Source organism: Gigantopelta aegis, chromosome 4 (genome assembly GCF_016097555.1).
Source record: "Gigantopelta aegis isolate Gae_Host chromosome 4, Gae_host_genome, whole genome shotgun sequence".
Taxonomy (NCBI): Eukaryota; Metazoa; Mollusca; class Gastropoda; order Neomphalida; family Peltospiridae; genus Gigantopelta; species Gigantopelta aegis.
This window is the reverse complement of record NC_054702.1, coordinates 46,517,054-46,543,082: the sequence shown is the minus strand read 5'-3', so window position 1 is coordinate 46,543,082 and position 26,029 is coordinate 46,517,054. Positions and strand designations below refer to the sequence as shown.

At 37.2% G+C, this 26,029-nt stretch overlaps 1 protein-coding gene across 1 annotated transcript; it reads right to left on the bottom strand.

Moving 5' to 3' along the window:
- Positions 1–189: 189 nt before the first annotated feature.
- Positions 190–25,514, bottom strand: LOC121369857 (organic cation transporter protein-like). The gene is made up of 6 exons (XM_041494934.1): positions 25,372–25,514; positions 13,100–13,313; positions 7,769–7,872; positions 3,707–3,861; positions 2,459–2,627; positions 190–193 (listed from the first exon to the last, which is right to left on the bottom strand). Exons 1-6 carry the CDS (start codon positions 25,512–25,514, stop codon positions 190–192), a joined length of 789 nt encoding a protein of 262 aa, XP_041350868.1.
- Positions 25,515–26,029: the final 515 nt, after the last annotated feature.

Genomic DNA, 26,029 nt, shown 5'->3' with positions numbered 1-26,029 from the left:
TTTGATGGAGTGGGACTCTTCCCCAAAACCTGACCCTGATAAGACAGGCCGATATTTAAAGTGGAAGTGAAACAAAGATGTGACTGGGGGTAGGCATGACCCCCACACCTCCCTTGCTACACCAATGGACCCAGGGAGTAAGCTATGTGGAGTTTTACACCCCCTTCCACACACACTAGTCCCTACACATTAGCTGAACAAAAATTTACATATAAATATGAAACTGAAAACATGTAAACAAAGATGGAGATATGTAATAAACTATTAACGTTTTTAAAAAACAAAAAAAATAACAACAACAAAAACACCCCAACAAAACATTATAACATTTATTTATTTCTTAATGTTTTGGAGAGGACCTCTTACGATGAGGCCCTGTGCTAAAGAAACCAATTGTAGCCGTAGCCTCAGTGACATTGTGGTTATGCCATCGGACATAAGGCTGATAGGGAACAGGGTTCGTAGCCCGGTACCGGCTCCCACTTTGAGCGAGTTTTAACGACTCAGTGGGTAGGTGTAAGGCCACTGTATTCTCTTCTCTCTCACTAACCACTAACAACTAACAACTAACCCACTGCCCCGGACAGACAGCCCAGATAGCTAAGGTATGTGCCCAGGACAGCGTGCTTGAACCTTAATTGGATATAAGCACGAAAATAAGTTGAAACGAAATGAAATGAGGGTATGTGTGGTTTTCACACTTTAGCTAATGATCACCGCAATGGAGAAGCATTTCGTGACAGGTGCGGCTGTCCTGGCAAAACTATTTATCATGATTCTGTACCCACCACCGGCCTCGATGGCGTCGTGGTTAGCCATCGGTCTACAGGCTGGTAGGTACTGGGTTCGGATCCCAGTCGAGGCATGGGGTTTTTAATCCAGATACCGACTCCAAACCCTGAGTGAGTGCTCCGCAAGGCTCAATGGGTAGGTGTAAACCACTTGCACCGACCAGTGATCCATAACTGGTTCAACAAAGGCCATGGTTTCTGCTATCCTGCCTGTGGGAAGCGCAAATAAAAGAGCCCTTGCTGCCTGTCGTAAAAGAGTAGCCTATGTGGCGACAGCGGGTTTCCTCTCAAAATCTGTGTGGTCCTTAACCATATGTCTGACGCCATATAACCGTAAATAAAATGTGTTGGGTGCGTCGTTAAATAAAACATTTCTTTCTTTCTTTCTGTACCCACCATTGGAAGTTCGTGAGATCTATGGACATTTTAGGTTGTATGGTTGAAATAATGTTAGTAAAGTGGACCTTGCTTCTACGATTGCTAACTAAATAAATACAAACTGTTTAATCGGTTGTTTTCACCTCTATAATATCTTATATCATAATATATATTCGCACGCGCATACGCATAGTCGCACGAACTTCCATGAGGCGGAACTTACATAAACAGCCATTTATATATATATATAAACGCAATAAATACTCAGTTTAGTACACTTTTCTCTCCAAGACAGCACTTTAAAAAAAGAAGAGTTTTTTAAAAATTATTGTTTTGACAAGAATTTTCAATACGAAATTATACTTGCAAGTTACAAATTAGGAATTCACATTTAATTTCTAAAATCTTACGTACAGTCCTCATACTAATACCAAGCAATAAGTACATATTTAAAAACTCTAACTACGCTCTGATAGTGATATCATTCTTGATTGACAATTTGAATATTTGTTTTTACTAAAGATATAATTTTTGTTCCTCAGACATGTCCTAGTTTTTCTTCTACATTCTTCTTTAATGAATCTGAACGACAAAACCGTAATACGTCATCAAGACCGTATCTCTTCACAATGCAGTCAAATGGGTATTTGGTAAAGTAGCGGTTGATTCCATGACTCTCCATCTAGTGCTTCATTTATAGGAGGACAGCCACTCCCGAGGAGATCCATTACTGAAGATTTCATCCTTCTTGCACCGCCACAAAGAGGACTGCCACTCCCAGACTTGTTTACTACATCAAAACTAGCACAGGACAGACCTCATTGGAATAAGTACAGCTGTGATGACATGCACTCATGAATCACTGTCAAAACAGTAATGATATCTGCCACAAGTTCAGCCAGCGAACGTTTCCCAAAACGTTCGCGAACTATTTGATTGGTTCCCGACGTGGCCATTTGGTTTAACTTAAAGCGCATAAACCAGTCCTCTAGACTGGTTTATGCGCTTCACGGTAAATTCATAGCCGGATCGTGGGGGTGGGGTGGGGGGGGGGGGGGGGGGGGCAGGGGCCCATGCCACTTTACATTTTGAGACAGTTTTCACGCCCTCCAAACCTCCCTAGGCATTCCGCCTCATGTCATTCCCCCCTTCTAAATGGATTTTCTGGATCGGCCACTGAAACCAAATGGCCACGTCGGGAACCAATGGAATAGTTAGCGAATGTTAGCGAAGCGTTCCCCGACTGAACTTAGGGCAGATGTTCATGAGAAGATATCTACCGTACTTACCAGAAGAATGACAGGAAGAGGATGTTTGGTACCGACACCGCCAGATGAAGATAGTGCCAGTTTCTGATGGCGTAGGCCAGACCTCCGAGAATAATCATACCCGAGATGTAATAGAACTTGATGCCAATACCAGCCAATGCACGCCTGGATGGTCCAACCAGTTCCATTCCTGACCAAAATGAGCACAGTTATTGGCATACAGATTTGTCTCTACTTGTTAATGATGGGGCTTGAGTCTATGATAGCTGTGTTTCCAACTTCACACACACACACACACACACACACACACACACACACACGTACAGACACACACACATGAACACACAGAAACAGAAAGAGAGAAAGAAAGAGCGTGAGAAAATGAGAGAGAGAGAGAGAGAGAGAGAGAGAGAGAAAACCCCATCTTTTATATGCACCATCCCACAGACAGGCACACACACACACACACACACACACACACAGAAACAGAGAGAAAGAGAGAGAAAGAAAGAGAGCGTGAGAGAATGAGAGAGATAGAGAAAAAAACCTATCTTTTATATGCACCATCCCACAGACAGAATACGACATACCACGGCCTCTTATATACCAGTCGTTGTGCACTGGGTGGAACGAGACGGGAATCGATCCTAAATCGACCGCGCTTTAGGCGAGCACTTTACCACTGGGCCACGTCCCGCCCCTGGGTTATAAAGAGGAAGGTGCGAAGAGATGATGATGTGCGTGTAAACAGATGGTAAAAATAAACAAACTGGTATGCAAACAAAAATAAATTAAATTATAAGGCCCAAAAAACCTACACCAAAGCTGGGTCTGGTGAGTGTGGCAAAGACGCCACGTCTGGTGTATTTTGACGTCAATGTCTGTAACTGTTACGTGTTATGAATACAATTGACTGCGTTCATATATTTGTGTATATTTTCTAAAATAAACATTAATGATAATTACGATTATTCTACATTGCTTAATCTTTGCTGCTATTTAAAAATGAAAAAGTAAGGCTTCAATATTGTGGAGTGCCAGTCTGGCAGTGTGAAAATACAGTGCATGTTCTATGTCGTCTGTTGCCAGATCTGTAGTTCATGTCAGCTCAGACGTGGTATGTTTTGTCACATTCGATTCAATGAGTTTCATTTTAGATTAGTTCCATACTCGCCAGACCCAGACCAATATCCAGTGTGTTTTGGGCCTAAACTGTATATTAAAAAAATTATGTTGTTGTTTTGAGGGGTTTTACTATTATTGTTTTACCGATGACGAAAGTCGAGAGGTACACTCCACTGTGCGCTATGCCAAGCAGGAACCGAAGAGCAGCGAAAACCTCGAAACTTCGAGCAAACGACGATCCAATTGCAAAGCTAATATGGAAGATCAACGCGCCAAACAGCGTTTTCTTTCTGCCAAACCTGTTAAGAGAACATTTGGAAGCATTCTCTTAAAGGGATAGACCCAATCTAATTAAAATTAGCTCCACTAGAACATGTGGATCTAACAGCAGCCCGTTGAAGCTCATGTCCAGTTGACCTTTCATTCGACCAATCAAAACCTTACTTGCAAAATCATGCCAGTGATTTGAAAAGAATTTGAAAACATTCGGGATTATGCCGAGGGCATACGAAATGATTCGGGTGAATTACGAAGTACTAGTATGCCGGAAACTAATTGCAATATAAAATTTTATATAAAATTCGTTTCAAGACGGAAAAAACCCAGTGATGGTACAGCCATAATATCTGTTTGCACTTTCCCTCCTGTTTTTTCAATGTTGAAATAGACCAACAAGTTCGCCTACTGCATAAATAGTCTCGCCCGATATTTTTAGAATTCGTATACGCTCCCGAATAATGCTATAAAAGGAGAAGTGTAATTGGTCCATATTTAAATTGTTATTTATAGATGAAATGTCACATGGACATGGGAGTCCATGCAATGCTGTTAGATCTATTGGTAGACCCAGTAGAGCTAATTTTAATCAGATTGGGACAGACCCTAGTTTTTAAACACTAAGGCATATTTTTCACACATACACTAGTTTCAAACCGTGAAAATGGACACTATGTTTGGTTAATTTACAAACATGTAACAAATTTGGATACAACAGAGTGAAACAAGAGTCTGTGACGTTGAAATACCCTTATAAATAGACTAAAACGCGACTCCATAACCGTTACTTCTTAGACGCACGTGCGTTTTTAAAACTATAAAAAAAATGCATTTTGTGGTGTTAGAAACACCAGGATGACCAGAAATACTTCGGTTGTACGGAAATGGATAATCTAAGCAATACAATATAAGTAATGTTTGATTTCAGTGATCATAAACGTCTCTAATAGTGAACAATATGCTGTAGTGTTTAAAAACTAGGGTCTGTCCCTTTAATAACTATAGCAGGTTACTGTATTAATGGTGATTTAAAAAACAACACCCGTTATGTATTCTTAAAATTTTGCTGAAGGTTTTAGTTGGGATTTGTTGTGCCATGTCACGTCATGCTTTGCCGTTTCGTGTCATGCTGTGCCGTACTTTGTCATGCCGTGCCATAACGTTTCGTGTCGTGTCTTGTAGTATAATATCGCATCGCTTTGAGAGAGTACGAAACACGTTGAATATACTTTTTTATATAATAAAACGATGAGTAGTAAAGATGTTTTTTTTCTTCATGTTTTGAACTTTTGTTTTGAAATATTTTTCTCAGTAATTCTGACAACGTTTTCTTTTCTCAGATAAGTACTCATCAAACCCGCATGCGCAATTTCTTCTGCATTACATATACCGTATATTTCATTGCCAACCTTTGACAAATGGTAAGCCCGAGTTCTCTGTCTTTCGAGGGCTAGACGGAGCGAGCATAACCGTCCAAATGTCCGACTAGCGTTCGAACGGTAGAGAACCGGCCTCGGTGGCGCATTGGTTAAGCCATCGGCTTACAGGCTGGTAGGTACAGGGTTCGCAGCCAGGCTCCAACCCAGAGTGAGTTCTCAAGGGCTCAATGGGTAGGTGTAAGGCGACTACACCCTCTTCTCTCTCACTAATCACTAACCAACTAACAACTAACCACTGTCCTGGACAGACAGCCCAGATAGCTGAGGTGTGTGCCCAGGACAGCGTGCTTTAATCTTGTTGGATATAAGCACGAAAATAAGTTCAAATTCAAATGAAATGAACGGTAGAGTACTCGGGCTAACAAATGGTACACGAATGTGACAGTAGACACATTCATCAATTATTGAAATACCACGTATGTATGTATGCCTATAAATGACTGTCAGATCAGGTGTAGGGAATTAACGTGCTTATATCAATTTAATGTTCAAGCACGCTTGTTGCGAGCACGATTTCTGACCAGGGCCAGAAACTTTACTCAGAAAATTCTTAATTGATGGTTAAATAAACTTTATTTACCAGGAAGAGGCGGGACGTAGCCAAGTGGTAAAATATTCGCTTGATGCGCGGTCGGTCTAAGATCGATCCCCGTCGGTGGACCCATTGGGCTATTTCTCATTCCAGTCAGTGCTCCACAACTGGTGTAATAAAGGCCGTGGTATGTACCATCATGTCTGTGGGATGGTGCATATAAAAGATCCCTTTCTGCTAACCAAAAAGAGTTGCCCATGAAGTGGCGACAGCGGGTTTCCTCTCTCAATATCTGTGTGGTCTTAACCATATGCTTGACGCCATATAACCGTAAATAAAATGTGTTGAGTGCGACGTTGAATAAAACATTTTCTTCTTATTTAAAAGGAAGTACCACGGAAGTAGAAGGAAAGTAACTCAGTATGAGCAATTGGGTTTTATTCGGTCATGAAATGTGTATTCGATTAATTGATCATGTGGGTCAAATTAACAATACTTTATGCACTAGGTGGATTGTAAAATCACTATGTATGTGTGAGGTAGAGCGAGGTACTCTATAGTCCGTTTGTGTGGAAAGGGAACTGAATTGGCATATAACTCTATAATGAATAAAGTTAAAATTCATATCAAAATATATTATTAAGTTTTAAACACATACCAAGTCACAAAAAAAAAAATTAAAAAAAAATTCAGTGTAAGTAATGTTTTTGTTTGTTTGTTTTTTTACAAATTATCATGAAATTGCATGGGCTAAAACTTATTTTACAATGCAGGTATGAGAACAACTGATAGAACAGCCAACGTGGAGAACACACGGACCTACCTTGTACTGCATTATCGATTTCTTTGAAAGCAATGCAGCTAAGGCCGTTCTGGCATTTTTTTTTCATCCCTGTATTAACAGTGAGATTAATCTATATAATTTGATGGCAATTTGTTAAGAAACTTTTTTATTTACACAGAAATTGTTAGAACATGTTGTTTGTTTTTTAGTTGGTATGGGTTTAAAACTCAGTAATTTGTTTTAAAGGGACAGACCCTAGTTTCAGCTCATGAAAATTAATACTAAGTTTAGTTAATCTACAAACATATAGGGTGTATACTACCAAATCAAATCCCATAGACGACAATAGTAACATATGTGGCTAAAACTCCTACCTGCAACGTATCAACCGACATAAACGCCACGGATATAAATACTACCACCCCTTACACTTAAAGTGAATCAGAAAAAAATGGGGGTCAAGCTGCTCGTTTCTGAGATAACGGGTAGCGTCTATGACTACCCTAGTTTCGCACAAAATTCGAGTACTTTTTTTTACAGGTACCCCATACATGTTTCAAGCACAAGGCTACTCGACACATTGGTACTAGATGAAATAAAATTGCAATTTTTTTTTACCCAGATGAAACTATTATTTTTTACAACCAACACACTCACATTTATAACCAATCACAGGACTTGTGGTGTTCACTTCTCTATCAAAAGTTCGGTGCACCTCCAACTTTGACCCAGCCGGAAGTTATTTGGTTTAGTACTACCTGTAACACATTTGGATAAAGTTTCAATTGAGTGAAACAAGAGTCTGTGACTTTGAAATAGTGAAATACCCTCTAAAAATAGACTAAAACTCGACTTCATTACTGTTACATCTCAAACGTTTTTAAAAATATGAGAAATGCATGGTGTGATATTAAAAACACCAGGATTACCAAAAACACTTCGAATGTACGGAAACGGATAATCCAAACAATAAAATATAACTAAAGTATGATTTCAGAAATCAAAAACGGCTCAAATAGTTTTTAAAAAATATGTCTTCGTGTTTAAAAACTAGGGTATGTCCCTTTAATATAAGATTTAACATGATTAATGATAGAGTTATATGCCATGTCATCGGTTCCCTTTTCAAGCAAAAGGACTATTATAGGCTATATTTTAATCTCAGCAGAGCTCACAGATCAGAAACGGCGCCGAGAGCAATGGCCCCAATCATCATCCCGCCAAACATCATCATCTTGGCGTGCGACTGTCTCGTCTTGTCATTACAGATCATATCGAACTGAATTGGAAAAATCCACATCAATAACAGTATTGTAATCCACATGTCAGTAAGAAATGAAATATAGACCTGAGTTACAAGTCCTGATGACGAAAATCATTCCCAGCCCTAAGGATAAGGGAAAAAAGAATGAATGAATGTTTAAAGGGACATTCCTGAGTTCGCTGAATTTTTAAGATGTTATCGAGTGAGACTTTTTAAGGTTTATAATGACATATCAAATATATTTTTCTGTATAAAATATTAGTGGCTGTATATTCAATCTGCTGTATATTAAACGTGGTTTTTTTATCGTTTTAATATTTATACTAGGTTAAATTTATTTTATTTCCTAAAATATTATTTTTTCGTACGAAATTATTTGAAGACAAAATCCAGTTTGGGCTTCTTACAAATATTAACACGACCAGAAACACATTGAATATACAGACACTGTTATTCTAAACAAGAAAATATATTTAATATGTAACTTTAATCGTAGAAGTATTTTATTAGTAGGAAAATGTTTACAATGCAGCAAACTCAGGAATGTTCCTTTAACGACACCCCAGCACGTCGACAAAAATACGTCGTCGGCTATTGGGTGTCAAACTATTAGTCCATGGGCCAGATACCGACCCCCCCCCCCCCCCCCCCCCCTCCCCAGGGATTTTTGGAGACAAGTATTTTTTAGATACCTCATTATATATGAATTTAATATCTGCTTGTCTGCAGCAAAAATGCTGGTGGATTAAAAAAATATCGCCATTTGAATGGGGGTACCGTTGCACATTTTGTGTCCCCAAAACACTATATTGAAAAATTAAATATAGTGATAAAGTTGTCATCCATATAACTTTTTAACAGATATAAGGCCAAAATGAATGATATTCATCCTATACTAGATGTTGATAGTAACAAACCAAATAACAATGCAATATGTGGTATGAATAATGATATACTCATCGGCAAAAGTTAAGCAATGCCTGAAATGCATTATTTTCTATATTTACACATATTTTGGGCTGCTTGAACCTTTTACTATTAAAAATTGCACTGTATTTAATATATTGAGGCAGCATTATTCAAATATGGTTCAGTATATCTGCCTATACTATACTCAACAACATTAATTAAAGTCCAATAGATATTTTAGCACTGTTCTTTAAATATGGGGGAAAATACAACTTCTTCCGTTGAAAGTTGTCAGAATTGTGGCATGTTCTTAAACTTAATGACTTAAATAACAATTTTAAGGGAACACAATAACAAAAAACATTCTGAACAAATGTGTAACAAATACTTGCCTAATGCTCATTTGAATATTTTTCATAAGTATGTGAAATACCCAGTATTTTTTGCGTGTATAACCAGTAAAAGTTTACTGAAACAATGTATAGAAGCCATATATATGACCAAAACATGCTAAAATAATATGACAGTAATAAAGAATTATATTATAATATTAGAACGTTTACTAGCCCTTAATTAATTTTGTTGAGTATACATGTATGTGCATCAATATTATGAATATGTCCCTCTTTACTAAACACCAGTGTTAAAAATTTAAAGCACCAGTTTTGTGTACCTACCATAATTTCTTTTGCATTACATGTACAAGTCATCTATCTCACAAAAGTTCATCTTATACTAGTCTGTGTTTGTAATATTTTTAGATTTGCCTTTATATTTACATTGTGCTTATCTTATGCTCAGGTGTATATAATTAGTTTCTACATCAAATATTGTCTAGGAAAGTTTTGACTTCCTTTCATATTCCTTTGCATTTTCATGCAATTAAAATATATCTGTCATGTTCACAATTTCTGGTATTCTCCTTCTCCAGACTCTGCTCCGGTTCCTCTATCAATATGTCCATCAGCGCTCATAGTATATTATCACTATTTCATCTCTAGTGTTCCTTCTAAAATTTCTCAGCCATATGACAATTTGGTTGAGGAATGGCCTGGACTGCCTGACATGACTGATACCAAATGACAACTTGGCAATTTCTTTTCTTTATGTGCATTGTCAGAGCATTCTCAGTGAATACATACATGTAGAGTGGAGAAGGCTGATTTACACTCTACTGTAGTTCAATATTATCATCCTTGGTTTGACAACAAACATTTCCAGATATTTCTCAAGTCATGATGTTTTTGTATGTTATTCGCACCTGCACTCCCATAGAGAAGGTATATGAAATGATCTGCTTCTTAAATATATGAACGTCAATTTTTGCTGAACTTCATGAGTTAAAAACATTTCAAGGAAGTCTTGGTGTTGCTTGAGAATATTCAAAACCTCCAGTTTTCCATTCTGCATAAAAGCACTGTTGGTATCATAGCCAGTAATGGCAAGCACAGCTGGAATTGCTAGTTGGTGTCTTCCCTGCATCCTTAATGATGCTGTGCACATCTATAAGATGCCTCTTGTTGCCAAGTTGAGTGTATAAACTTCGTATCTGGGATGGTGAACTGGCAGCAATGTACAGACATTGAAGTATAATCTTTGTTTCTGCATCTTCTTGTGTACTTTACAACACCCCCAAACATGGTTTGCGTTTGAAACATGTACTTCGTCTCACAAATAGAACCCTCTTCCCAAGAAGCTGAGGGCAGAGTTTTCTTTTTTTCATTTCAAAGGTCTTCCAGTCTCTTAAGACCTTTATAGAGATTCCTTGATCAAGTGTGACTTGGAAGAACCCCTTTCACATGAGAAATTTAGTGCCAAACCACGAATGCTATTATTATGCTACTGTGGATTAGTTGCAAACCTTCCATCCATTAGATATTCCCTGAAAATATGCTGTACCAACAGAGCGAATAGGAAGAGAGCAAATTGCCATGGTCTCATATTAGTCATATCACAAAGTCCATGGTATTCCTCAACCACATAGAAATGGCTGAGAAATGTCCTAAGAAATACTAAAGCTGAATTGGATGGTTTGTGATCTGATAATGCAAGAGCTGTTGACATATTGAGGGAGGAACAAGAGCAAAGGCCCAGAGGAAAAATTAAAAATTACAGATATTGTGAACATAATAGACATTATATTTGAAAGCAGAAATTAAGCACAATTTAAATACAAATATGTTTTTAAAAATAGTACAAGCTTCTGTGAGATAGATGAATTGTAAATGTTTAACACACATGCCGAGGAAAGGTACTTATAATTGGCTGGTACTAAGAATTGAGGGACATCTTCATATATTTGTGAACATTGTATATAAACTCCATATATTGAACCACATTTGAATAATGAAGCCTCAATATGTTATAGAAAAAAGCCAGGTCAATTTGTTTTTTTAATAATAAAAGCTTCAGGCAATCCTAAATATGTGTATACATAGAAATTAATACACTGCTTACTAGTAACTTATTTTGAGAAGTATATATATAATTATTCATACCTCATATTATATTGTTTTGTAATTGTTATTAACATCTACTTTATAGAATAAAAGAAAGGATGTAGAAATAGAAAATTGTAAACTTCACATATATCATATTTGGGTCACATAAAATGATTGAGAATTGGGAATGAAAGTTAGATTTTCATAGTGCTAGATATTTGCCTGATGACAATATTCTATGTAGATATCAATTATATACACCAAAACATAAGTTAAGCATAATATAAATAGAACTGCAATTCTAAAATATTACAAAAAGCAACAAAAAAAACCCCTAGCTATTGTAAGATGAACTGTTGTGAAATAAATAAATTGTATATGTAATGCAGACTTGCCTAGAATGGTATGTAAATTCACTTTTTATGTTTTAAGGCTTGTGTGTAATATTAAAATGTTCAAAATGTCCATGTAAATGGTTTAGACAGCATGTACTGCACCATATTTAAGTAATGCTGCTCTCAGATATTAAATACAGTACAATAATAAAAGGATCACAATGTTTTAGGTACGGTATGTATATATACACATGTACATAGAGAATAACTTATATCGGGAACTGTGTAACTTTTGCTGGTGAGTATACCCCCGGTACTATATCCATACCACATATATTGCATTGCTTTGTGGTTTGTTGTTATGAACATGTAATTTAGCATGAATAGCATTCATAATTTGGTCTTAAACCTGTCCAAAATATGTATGCATGTTAACTTCAACATTGTCATGCAGTTTTTTCATATACTATGTTTGTAATACTCAGGACATTTCAAATTCATCGACTCACTATACTTAGTCAGATGCCAAACATTTATTATTTTTTGGTGGAATACATCCACCAGTAACCCAGCTTTAAAGTAAAAGCAGTGATATAGTCCAAAATTATTTTTACAAGGGGGGTTATATTGGGCCCATGGTCTATATGGTAAATGCAAACAAAGAAGCAAAAAAGATGATAACGTTATTATTTATGACAATAAATAATAATTTAATGATGATGATGATAAACATTATTTGTCAACACACTACGCACACGCGCATACACACACATACACATACACACATACATATACAAACATACGTACACAAACACAGCGATATTATACATAAACATAATATACAGGGACACAATATACAAGTTTAATATCACAAGAGAACTTAAAGTGATCAAATAAAAGGTCTGTGACGTCAGATTTAGGCATTTTAAGCACAGTACTTGACCATCTTATGATTGTTGACATTTAAGGTTTTCGGCACTAATTACGACTAACTAGGATCTAACCTTATTTAGAGAACACTTGAAGAAATATTAAAACAATAAGATAGCTTCAGAGTAGTACCCAATGTTGGACGGGACGTAGCCTAGTGGTAAAACGCTCTCTTGATGCGCGGTAGATCTGGGATCGATCCCCGTCGGTGAACCCATTGGGCTATTTCTCGTTCCAGCCAATGCACCACGACTGGTATATCAAAGGTCGTGGTATGTGCTATCCCGTCTATGGGATGGTGCATATAAAATATCCCTTGCTACTAATGGAAAAAAATGTAGTGAGTTTCCTCTCTAACACACCCAAAAGCCGATGATTGACAAATCAATGCGCTCTAGTGGTGTCGTTAAACATTTTTTTTTACCCAATGTAAGAAACATAGGTGAGTGTGGCGGCTGTAATATTTTTCCTATTCTCGTTATAAAAATTGTCACGGTATTTACTAGAATATTCATACACAGTGTGTGTGTAGGGTGTAGGGTGTAGGTGGTGTTTGTGTGTGTGTGTGTGTGGGTGTGTGTGTGTGTGTGTGTGGGTGTGAGTACATTGTCTTATATTGTATTATACCTCTGAGGTTGCTGTTTCTTCAAACACTGTCTTGTCGTACACCCAGACATCGCATTGCACGACGTCGGTGCTGTTGACGCCGTAACGCTGACACTTGGAGCGCACTGGAAGACCATCGCTGTCGGTGTCCCAGGGAATACTCACATTGAGTAGCGCATCCTGAAACTCGCCTTGACTCGCGTAGGTGTCGTTAGGCACGCCAGGCACCGCACATCTGAAGAAAGGAAATGTTTTATTTCACGACGAATTCAACACATTTGATTTTGTACGGCTATATGACGTCGGACATAATATGGTTAAGGACCACACAGATAATGAGATAGGAAACCCGCTGTTGCCACTTCATGGTCTACTCTTTTCGATTAGCAGGTCAGGTCAGATCAGGTCATAGGGCTTTACGTGCACATTCAGAGCAAGCTGTTGTAGCGCACGCCTGTACTGGGCACAAGAGCCGGTCTTGGCCGGCTCCTCCGTCCAGGACAGGAAAGGTGGGGGTGGGAAGGAGGTGAGACCATCTGCACTGGCAAGTGCAAGGGAGCAGCAGCAGCCCGACCCTAGGTCGGAAACAGGCGGGGGAGGGGGGGGGGGGGTGTGTAATGGTGCTATGGAATTTTGAAGGAGCAAAGTATAATGCCAAAGAGAAACGGTTGGTCAAAAAAGAAAGGTCAAGAGTTAACATAGGTTTTGATTTTAGTGAGTCGAGAGTAGCTCGTTAATTAGACCTATATGATGCTGGGATGTCTCCCTAGATTGCCCATAGGGCCCTTAAAAAGAGCCTGACCGCTTCTGGTCGTGGCATGACAACCCAGGGTAGACTCGTGCAGGGAAGATTCCTAGAAAAAGAAGAATTAAAAGCATTTATATATATATATATATATATATATATATATATATATATATATATATATATATTATATAGTATATATATATATATATATATATATATATATATATATATATATATATATATAATATATATACATATATATATATATATATATACATATACATATATATATATACATATACATATATATATATATATATATATATATATATATATATATATATATATATATATATATACACAAATTATAACAGCTATTTATATTTTATATTTATACCATAATAAAGTATAGTCGTTTGTCAATTAGTCATAACTTGCAGTCCCCTCACCGTTGATTCCCCGGGGTGGAGTACATAACTGAGGTCGAGTGCTTAGGGTCGCTGCTCCATCCGAGAGACGTACAGGCGGGCGGTGTTATAAGCAATAGTTAATTAGCCCAGAACTCTTATCTTTTCCCCACTCCGCGGGAGGGTCGTTAGAGCGGGGTGTCGACTACAGCGTCCGGGCCAAGTTCTTAAATTGGTTATTGTGTCTTGCGCTATGAAGACTTTTCTAATTTATTTTAGGGTGTCAGGAGCCCACTGAGAGTGCTACCGTCCCCCATCCCGCCCGCAATCAACCGAGTTGGAGTGCATATTATTGTAGGGTCGCTGCTCTGTGTCATTTGAACGCTGGTGGGGCGAGGTGTTGGTAGCATCTAAAGTTTAGGCTTGGTGAACTGAAATAAGTGGAATATAGCTTTAAAAACTTCTTGTTTATGATGTTTATCTGGGTTAAGTATTGAGTTAGGGGTAATTATAGTGGCAGGGTTGGCTTTAGTTAGTGATTCTAGCATTATTTTTCTGTGATTGTAGTGCAGCGTACAGTCCAGAAGATAATGTTTCATATCTTCTGGAGTGCCGCACTCACAATTAGTACTTTTATTGATTATTATGAAAGAACAGCTATTAAGTTGCATTGATTTCCCTATTCGAAGTTTAGTAATAGTTTTATCTATATAAGAGGTTAGATGTTTAGGTCTTAAAGAGTTAACTATTGGTTTAATGTTATAATGCCATGTGTTAGGTGTTTGATCCCAGCTTTCTTGCCATTTGGTAATGTAGTGTTTCCTAGCTTTGGACATGAGTTCAGTGATGCCTAATGGAAGTGTTTTAATTCTGTTAGTGCTGGTGATTGATAGTGCTGTTTTGGCTCCATAGTCTGCTACTTCATTGCCAATTATTCCTACGTGAGCTGGGACCCATTCGAAGACTACATTAAGTTTAAGTTGGTTTATTTCATTGAGTACACTATGGATGGCTGCTATTACGTCTGGTCTAGTAAATTTATTTGTTTAAAGTGACTGCATAGAGCTGATACTATCAGAGGAGATGACGCTTTTAGTATGTTTTTGAGTTTTAATCCAAATGAGAGCTTCATGTATGGCTATCAGTTCTGCTGTGTATACTTATAAGTTATCTGACAGCCTAGCATATTTAACTAGTTTAGAGTGTCTGGATAGTTTTTCTTCTGCTACTGCAAAGCCAATCCTACCGTTATCTGGATTTTTAGAGCCATCTGTGTAAATATGGATATGCTCGGGATAGTTTTCATTAACTGCGGCTTCGAACAGGATGTTTTTCAAAGAGTGGAAATGGAGTTGTATCGGTTGCTTTTTTTTTATTAGATAAGGTGTGTGGCAATATACTGGCTGAATGACATTGTATAGTGCCACTGGTGTGTTATCTATTCCTACTTCGATTTTTATTTTGCTAGCTATAGTGGCGAAAGAGTCATTAAGGTTACGATTAGTTTTAAATGCCTGCCATGGTTTAGCTAATATAGGTGTGAGTTCCTGAACTGGGTGGTCTAGTTTAAGAGAATGAATTTTGATATGATAATTAAGATGTTGAAGGTTACGGCGATACTTCAGTGGCATAATATTAAACTCTACTTCTAAGCTTTGTCCACTAGTGTTTGATGGAACTTTAGCTATTATTCTAAGAGCTTGATTTTGAATGACATCTAATTTATGTAACAACCTGGGGGCGGCGCAACTGTAGGCTTGGGCTCCATAATCTATTCTGGAGAGTATGCATGCTTTGTAAACCATACGCATTGCCTCTGTTTGCGCTCCCTAGCTGGTACCTGAGATGGGAGGAGGGACCGCCTGCACTGGCAGGTGTAAGTGAGCACCAGCAGCCCGACCGTGGTCGGTAGCAGGCGGAGTGTAATGGTGCTATGGAATTTTGAATGGAGCAAGGATTATGCCAAAAGAGAAAAGGTACGCAAGTTTGATTGAGGAATTTGGGCGCAATTTTGAACGGTCGGTCAAAAAGAAAGTTCCGGAGCTAGTATAGGTTGACATTAGTGAATCGAGAGTAGCTCGTTAATTAGACCTCTGTGTTGCTGTGGTGTCTCCCTAGGTTGCCCATAGGACCCATAAAAAGGGCCTGACCGCTTCTGGTCGTTGCATGACAACCCAGGGGAGACTTGTCCAATTATGTAAACACTGATAGGCAAGGCGCTGTCGTTCCGGTTTTTTTTCCAAATCTTGTTGTTGTTGCAGTTAACGACGTCCTCCTCTTCAGTCTCACCAAGTACCAAGTAGACCACCAGCAGCGATTATTGGGGGGTGGGATAGGGTAGGCTGGTATTCTTTTTTCCAGCTTTCCCTGGGTGCAGTGCAATTGTGTACTCGAAGCCGGTATTCTTTTGTCCAGCTCCTTATTATAGTACGTGCTGGGCCATTAAATGGGGGCGGGTGCATTGTTATCATTAGTCAATGCACCCTATGTACTGTTGCGGTTGTGCGTGCTGTCTGTTTGTAAACCCTAGTTTGGTGTCAAGGTTGTTCCTATTGTCCTAAGTCCCTATTCTAACTTATTTTATCAGGCCCGGTGGCTGTACTTTTGTTTTTAGCTTTAAGAAGGGTTTTTCTAATAAGGTTATTGGTTGATTATATTCTAAGTTATCTGTGGCTGGATGATTTGCTCTTTTAGTATCATTAGTTGGAAATGAATTAGTTTTTAAAAAGTTTTTCAAAGAATTGTTTAGGAAAATTTCGTTGCTACTGTTTTTACTGAAGGTTTTACTGAGAAGGTCGGCCTTTTGTTTATTAGTGGTTGCTGTTTTATGTTTTTGAAGGACTGTGGAACGGACGCGTTGTCCTTGGATAGCTTTAACTTTTTTCCACATTTCTCTAATGGGTGTTCTATTGTTAATTTCTCCGCAAATTTTATACCAGCTGGCTTGTTTAGCATTAATAATAAGTTTACCTACTTCACTTTTAGCTATTTTATATTTCGTATGATAGTCTTGCTTACCTGGGGTGTTTTTTTTTATAAAGTTTACGCATCCTGTTCCTAATGCCGCATTTAGTTTTAACTTCGTCTGTCCACCAGCTAACTGGCTTATTTTTTATTGAAAGGTTTGGTTTTAGGGATTTTTTTATTTCTATTATTTTATTTGTAAGTTTTGTAGTGGCGTCGTCAATGTTTAGGTTATCTTCTAACTTGATTTTATTACAGTCGCTGGTGAAGCCAGCCCAGTTGGCTTTAGTAAATTTAAATTTAGGTATAAATATTTCTTCTTCTGAATAAGTATTATTACATTTGTAGCTGGTTATGATGGGGAGGTGGTCGCTATTGAGAGCTTCCGGCGCTTCCCATTGGGCGTTTGCACCTATGATGCTAGAGGTGACAGCTAGGTCGATGGCAGAGGTGCCTAAATAATCATAGATAAAAGTAGTACTGAGACATACTAGGTAGTAGGTTGTGCACATTGATGAATTCTTCTAGTATGTCTCCCTGTGTGTCGGAGTGCAGACCTCCCCACAATGTGCTGTGACAATTAAGATCTCCAATAAGAATTAGGTTGTTGTTTGGATTTATAAGTTTATTGTAATCTCTTAGTGTTAGTTGGTTATGGGCTGTTCCTGGCGGGCTATAAACATTAATAACGTCAATAGGTATTTTATCATTTTGTATAGTAAGTCCTAGAACTTCTAAGTTGGTATTAATAGATTCATATTTAATTTCAGTATGAGGTATAGTATTTTTAATTAGTGTGGCTATTCCACCTCTGTTGCTATTATATCTATTTTTATAGTAACTAGTATATCCTGGAATTTTAAATACTTTAGTTTTTTAATTTTTATCTTTAGTGCGGATTCCTAGCCATGTTTCTTGTAGGCAAATTATATCTGGCTTGATGTTGCTAGTGCTAATTAGTTGAATGAGTTTGGCACCATGTTCCACTAGAGAACGCTAAGGCCCTTATTTCCTATGTTTGATTTATTAGCGGGGGCGTATGGAGACGTGTCTCCCATGACGCTGTCCCAATGTTTTAATATTTTGCTATTAATTTAATTTTTAATTTTTTTGAATACCTAGGTTAGATTTAATTGTTGATATTTCCTGAACGAGAGTTTGAATAATTGATTTAAGTTGGCTGACTTCTGATAGAGCATTGGTTTTAAGTTTTTCTGCATAGGAGCAGTTTGGATTGACTGTTGAAGTTGGCTTGTTATTAATTATTTTTTGGCTAGTTGGTTTGGTTGGTTGCTCACTAGTTTTGTTTAGTTTGCGGAGCGCTTTCTGGTAGTGGTGGTACCTGATGTCATGTGCCATGTGCCGGCTGAGGCAGTTAGGGCATTGTACAGGTCTGGTACATGGGTAGTTACGGGATCTTTCTCATGTTTTTGTCCACACCTGTGGCAGGTGGGAAGTTCTTTATGGTGACGACACTTAGCCGCACTATGTCACCAATGTTGACCGTGGAAACATTTACTTGGCTTCCGTTCACAGGGCGTGCGTTGGAAGCGACGTCCCTGGACGCAGATGCGCTGATCGTTATTGCCAAGTGAGGCTTCTATTAGGACATACCCGTTTGACCAGGTTGCCCCCCCCCCCCCCCCCCCCCCTCAAGTTCAAGTGGGGATTATCCCTTTTGAGCGAAGTCAGTGTGGTCGCTTCTGCTGGGAGGGGATTAAGTTTGATAATCTACTTGGTAATGAGAGGGGGTGGGGTGTTTCCAGTTGTTGTGGTTGCGGCTGCTAGATCGCAATGAAGCTAGACATTTCGTCATGCGCTCTCAGCTTGCCCCACCCCCACCTGGGAGGACTTATGGCAAGTTTTGAAATGTTACTGGAGTTCCGCGTTGACCCATAGATCCTCACACATATTTATGTGTGTGCATTGTACTTTCCGTTATAAGAACGTGACACTTGGCGGCAGCGTAAGTACTCCAGCCATTGTACAAGGAGGAAATATTATCTACTAAAACAACATTGTCGACTGTCACAGACCTTTTGTCACAAATTATTATTATTTTTGTTTTGTTTAGTGGTTGTTTTTGTTTTTATATTAATAGATCGTTTGTCACAATTTTTTTTTTTTTTTTCAAATTCTTGTATTTTTTGTTTTGTTTAAGTTTTTTTTTTTTTTTTTTTTTATATTGACAGATGTTTTTGATGTATAAAAAAAATTATATGACACACACTTGATGACCTTCTATGATTTAGGGGCAGGATTTAGCTCAGTCAGTTGAATGCTCGCCTGAGGTGCTTGCGGCGCAGGATCAAACCACCTCGATGGATCCATACAGCTGAATGTTTTTGTTTTTTTCTCTCGTTCCATCCAGTGCCGTGGTATGTGTTCCTGTTTGTGGGAAGAGCATATAAAAGATCCCTTGCTGCATTACAAAAACAAATGTAGCGGGTTTCCTCTGATGACTACGTGTTATATGTTGCATATAAAATATCCTTTGCTACTAATGCAAAAATGTAGCGGGTTTCCTCTTTAAGACTATATGTCAGAATTACCAAATGTTTGATGATTAATTAATCAATGTGCTCCAGTGGTGTCGTTAAACAAAACAAACTTCTTGTGTCAGATGTGGAATTTCCTAAGATATTCTGGGTTAATATCACGTGATGTGGATGAAGACAAGTGTTGAACAAAAAGCTCCGCTAAAACACTCTTTTACACCAGGACCAAGTCACAGATCAGCATTGATTGTTTTTACAATGTGTTTGTAAGGTATTGGTGACTGTTTTTAAGACACTTTTTCAAAACTTTTGATATTGATATTTTGTTTTAAGGAAATTCACTAATAACAATAGCGCGAGTAAAAATGTTGCGGTAGCCATCTTGACATCATACCCAAGCCCAGACCCAGGCCGTAATGAAAAAGTGTTCAAATGAAGTACTTTGCTATTGTTTCTAGATCATGTGCAGTCGAGAATATATGATCAATTTTTATTTTAGCTGCCCAAAACGCTTTAAATGTCGAATCGTACCCATCGGGAACAAACAAAAAGGAATCACCCCTCTTCCAGCGACTCCAGTTTTGAAATGAGTGCCAGTGCTAATAATAAAGTTTTAGTTTCGCAAACGAAAGCTCCGACACGACAAGATGCCAAAAAGGTATGCCAAGAATAAAATATAGAAAACGACGATCAGCCATCGATAAGGTTATTTGCTAAGGAAAACCCACAATTGGATATGAATTCAATAATGGTGCAAATTAAAGACATAAATGAAAAACTTATTTCAAAAGATGATTTAAAAACACAATTAGAGGCAACAAAAAATGATATCTTGAATTATGAACGAGTGACTAGAAAAACCTGAATCGCAAGTTTTCACCCTTGAAGTGGAAAAGGACAAACTATTAAAAGAGAACGAAACACTACTACGTCAGCGGGTGATATAAGTGGATGGTGACAGTCGATCAGTGTGACGGAACATGCTTTTATTTGTTTTCGCCTGTGGCGATGTTAATTGTTTCAGAGGGCTATGTGCAGCGTGGTTACGTAATACCTCTGCGCGATAGTGGTCGAGCTGTTCCCAATATGCACTTAAGACCAGGTGGGCACTTTGTTACGTAATACCTCCGCGCGACCGTACCCTCTAATACACACCCAGACCAGGTATGGAGGCCATGTGGCCAGTAGTTACGTAATACCTCCGCGTGTTCTGTTTTACGACCTTGTTTTCCAAGCGGGTGGCGTCAGCATGTAGGTATTCGGTACCGCCTTGCACCCACAGGCGATATTCGGTTTTATAATAAATAGCTAGGTTTTAGATATATCGAGGAGAAACATAGGAAGGCTGCAGGGGAAACGGACGTCGTCCACTGAACGAAATATAAGTTCAGTCAGGACGTGGTAAATATATTATTTCTGCTCTGTTGTATAACCTTGATGTGATTGATGTGACTTTAAATATTTTAATACTGTATTATACCAATATTATTTAGACAGTGTTTCCGGTAAACTGATGAAGTAAATTGTAGGCTTCACTGTCTAAAATTATTAAAGCTTAGCCAGTCATCCTAGAGGACCTAGGTAAACTGTAGGTTATTGTCTTTATTGTGATAGGTACCAGTATTAATTCTGTATTACAAGGTTACTGAATGAGTAGTTAAGGGTTAATTAAAAATTAACCAGTTAGGAATAGAGTTGTAATTCCTTTATTAATTAAGTTCCTCTGGCAGCGTTTCTCAATTATCACACGTGTGTGTGTTGTATCACGGTGAAGTGATTAGAATATTGTGTAAACTAGAAACCTAGTGATTAACTAATTAAGTGATTAGTTCTGGGTTGTTATTATTATTGTTGTTGTTAACTAATTAACTGCGGCAAATATATTTGCCAGCTTAAGGTTAATACAGATTCCAAAGTGTATTGTGTTTTGTTGTGTTTTCTAGTGAACTAACGTGCTATATTATATATACTTTATATAAGATCTTATCTCTGTTTATACCTAGAGCCGAGCTACTCGGGTATACACTGCCCGACACAGAGAGATCTAATAGATATACAGTTAGGAGAGATATTTGGATAATCGTGTTTTATTCAGTTACAGGTATTATAGGATCCCCGTGACAATCAGCTATTTTTACCAGCCAACTTGCTGTGAAAAAAATAATGATTTAGAACAGTACACGAGAAAAAACAACAGTGTGAGAATATTCGGAGTGAAAGATGAAAACAAGGGAGAGACGATAGAACAGACATTAATAAATTTATATGGTCTGAATTCAGACAATCCCGATTTCTTTCAGTTTATATTGGATGGCATTGTAGATTTTGACAATGATAAATATATTATATGTGGTGATTTTAATTTAGTATTAAATCAACATTTAGATACAAAATACTATTTACATGCTAATCACCCAAAAGCTCAATAACAACAAAAAATATCATTGAAAATATGGAACTGTTTGATTTTTAAAAAACATTTAGAGAATTATATCCAAATCTACGAAGATACACATGGCGAAAAACCCCACCGCTCAATCAAGCTAGACTAGATTTTTTCTTATAGCAAATAATTTAATGCCTGCTGTAAAGAAAGTAATAATCGAGAATAGTTATCGTTCAGATCAAGGGTACTGGACTGTGGAAGTTTAACAATTCACTTCTAACAAATAAAGAGTATGTTAAAACGATAAAAGAATTAATAGAACATATCAAACATCAATATGCTGTACCTGTATATAATAATTAAAATTTAAAATAGATTCCAATAGAAGAAATACCAGCTGGTTTTAGAAACATTACTGATGGAAATAAGGGGCAAGACAATAGCTTTTTCCTTGTTCAAAAAGAAAAAAAAATAATGAATTAGAAAAACCACTTTGTGCTGAAATTAAAACATTAGAAGAAAGTGAAAATATTGACGTAGAAGCGATTGAAAAAAAGAAATATGAACTAACAGAACTAAGAAAAGACAAATTGAAGGGTAGCTATATCAGATCAAGGGCAAAATGGATAGAAGAAGGGGAAAAACCATCAAAGTTCTTTTGTAACTTAGAATCTAGAAATTACTTTAGTAAATTAATATCAACTATAAGATTAGATAATGGAGAGGTAATCGATGACCAACAAAAAATATTAAAAGAAACCAAATCATTTTACCAAAAGCTTTATTCTGCACCTGTTGGGCAAAATAATGATAATCTAATGAAAAAAATTGGTAATTATCAATTTAATAAATTAAATGATAAAGAAGCAGAAGAATTAGAAGGAGAAATAAAATAGTCTGAAGTATTTTTTTTTTTTTTAAAGGGAATGAAAAACGACAAAAGTCCTGGGTCTGATGGTTTTTCCGCAGAGTTCTTCAAATGTTTTTGGATTGACATTGGATATTTTATAGTTAGATCCATTAATTATAGCTATTCTGTCAAATGAATGTCTCATGTCCAAAAATTAGGCATAATTACTTGCATCCCCAAAGAAAATAAACGTAAGGAATTTCTTAAAATCGGAGACCTTTAACTTTGTTAAACTGTACTTATAAAATGACTTCGTGGTGTATAGCTAACAGAATGAAGCCTAGATAAAATTATAAACAAAGACCAAACTGGCTTCATTAAAGGAAGATATATTGAGGAAAATATAAGACATTATGTATTACATTGAAACACATAACATACCGGGCTTGCTGTTACTAGAAGATTTTGAAAATGCATTCGACTCAGTATCATGGTATTTTATAAATAAAGCACTAGACATATTTAACTTTAAAACTTCTATTAAAGATTGGATCAAAACTTTATATAATAATTCTTTATCTCGGGTAATGCAAAATGGGTGTTTGTCTGAACCATTTCATTTAGAAAGGGGATGCAGACAAGGGGACCCATTGTCACCATATATGTTTATTATATGCGCTGAAATTCTAGCAATTCTTGTCAGAAATTGTACATCAATTAAAGGTATAACTATAGACGGAGAAGAATATTTAATATCCCAATATGCGGATGATACCAGTTTCATTCTTGATAGATCACCAGGGTCCCTTCATAGTACACTAAGAGTTCTAGATAACTATGCTCATACTTCAGGCTTAAAAATAAATTATTCAAAATCAAGCGCTATCTGGATAGGCAGTAAAAGGTTTTCTAAAGATGTTTTTCACCATTCTAGATGGAAACTAGACTGAGTGCAACTGCATTTAAACTACTTGGAACTAAATTCCCAGTCATGTTAGAACATATCGGTGAATTCAACTATGACCCTAAAATATTGGAAATGCAAAAGTTAATAAAAATATGCTCAGTGAAAAAATTAACTGTTTTAGGGCGAGTCACGGTTCTAAAAGCCTTAGTAATACCGAAGTCAAAACACATTTTAATGGTATTACCAAACCCAAACGAAAATGTAATAAAACATCTCAATACATTATTTTAAAAATTTATTTGGGAGAATAAACCAGAAAAGATAAAACGAACATTAATAACACATTAATAAATATAGATAATTTTCTTATAGCTTTAAAATGTGTATGAGTTCGAAGATTGTTTTCAGAAAACTCAAATTGGATAACCCTATTTAAATCAGTTACAGATATATCCACAAAGGATCTAATTTTATATTGGAATAATTTTATTGTTTGTAAAACATTGCACATGAAAAATATGTTTTCAAAATGACTTACCTTTAAATGCAAAACTACACCTGCATGGTCAGACCTGTAGCGACTTTCAAACAAGACTTTATTTACGAGTGGCATCAAATTTTCAGATAAAAGGAAAAAATCTAATCTAGCTTGTTTAACTGGATTTTTTTTTGGTCCAAGTATATTTATTTAAATTAGGATAAAGTTCACGAAATGAATCGACAAGGCTATATTTTTCAAAATTTTCTAGAATTACATTGATTTATTAATCTTCGGCTACTGGATATCAAACATTGGGTAATTTTGACATATTATCTTAGAGAGAAAACCCGCTACATTTTTCCTAATGCAGGAAGGGATGTTGTAAATGCACTTTCCCACAGACAGGATAACACATACCACGGCCTTTGATGTATTAGTCATGGTGCACTGTCTGGAACGAGAAATAGCCCAATGGGCCCACCGACGGGGATCGATCCCAAACCGACCGCGCGTCAATCAAGAGTTTTCATTGGGTTACGTCCCGCCCTCCCCCCCCCCTCCCCCAACTGTTCGAAGGGCTGCAGTCTAATTGTTTGTTTTTTTTGGCTGCCCGACGGACATGTCTGCTACTATTTGTTTTCTTATTTAGGCCTGACACAAAGTAATTTCTCCTTGGATTCAATTTAAAATTTATTTATCTAATATTATTATATTTGATATAATGATTTCATTTTTCCTTTTTTTTTTTTTACCATTTTCATTTTTAGAATTAAAATGGCAAATTTTATAGACTTATTTTTTATATCGGTCCACGACAGGGGTTAATTGTTAGTTGTTAATGGTTAAAGATGGTTAGAGAGAGAGAGAGAGAGAGAGAGAGAGAGAGAGAGAGAGAGAGAGAGAGAGATAGAGAGACAGACAGACAGACAGAGCTGAACCGTTAAAACTCCGCTTGGTGGCAGCCGGTACCTTCCAGTTTTAACAACTACGCCATCGAGGCCATTCCAGCAATCTAACACTTGTATGATGTGTACAAGAATAAATCATAATACCGTGCTTTTGGCTCTGTGAGAGAGAAAACCACGACCATCTGTTGGAATGCATTGGCGATGGCGATGGACGCAGCCACGAAGTAGATCCGTTTCTGATAGGTCCCAAAGTCGCCGATATATTGAAACAGATCGTTAAATTTCATATCGATGTTTACAACGAAACGAAAAAAAAGGTGGTTTGCCCTAAAATAAAAATAAATACTATATTTTTAAACTACTTTCATCGATGTTGCAAGTCTCTTGCTATATAGCCTTCATTAGTGAAAAGGCTTTTGTAAGCTTGCCATGGGTGGAGTTTACCCTACGTGTTTTCGTGCCAAATGCGATGTTTACCGATGGCCGCTGTCTAGCCGCGGTTCAGGTTGTTTGGTCAAACGAGTTTTTGTGATGTTAAATATACTACTCAAAAGAATTTAAGGGTCAGACGATATTTTCGACATTATTTTCTGAATGTCAGTTATATTAGCTAGACCATAATGTCACGCATGGTATTGTTCCATTTTGACGAAAGTGGGTCTAAGCAACCCATAAATGAATTAAAATCCACTGTCATTGACACTGTCGACTAGTTCTAATGGCGAAAACATGCTTACATTTGCACGTAAATTAGGGCGAAAGCGAAAGGTCTGCTAAGTGCCCATAACTTGCTTTTTCACAA

Bases quoted from the DNA above. Each gene is read 5' to 3' on its own strand.
- LOC121369857 (XM_041494934.1), bottom strand. From the start codon at position 25,514: ATGAAATTTAACGATCTGTTTCAATATATCGGCGACTTTGGGACCTAT. The intron at 3,862-7,768 runs GTGAGCTCTGCT...TTCTCTTAACAG, and splicing joins CTCGGCGCCGTTTCTGATCT to GTTTGGCAGAAAGAAAACGC. The intron at 2,628-3,706 runs GTAAAACAATAA...CATTTTGGTCAG, and splicing joins CCTCTCGACTTTCGTCATCG to GAATGGAACTGGTTGGACCA.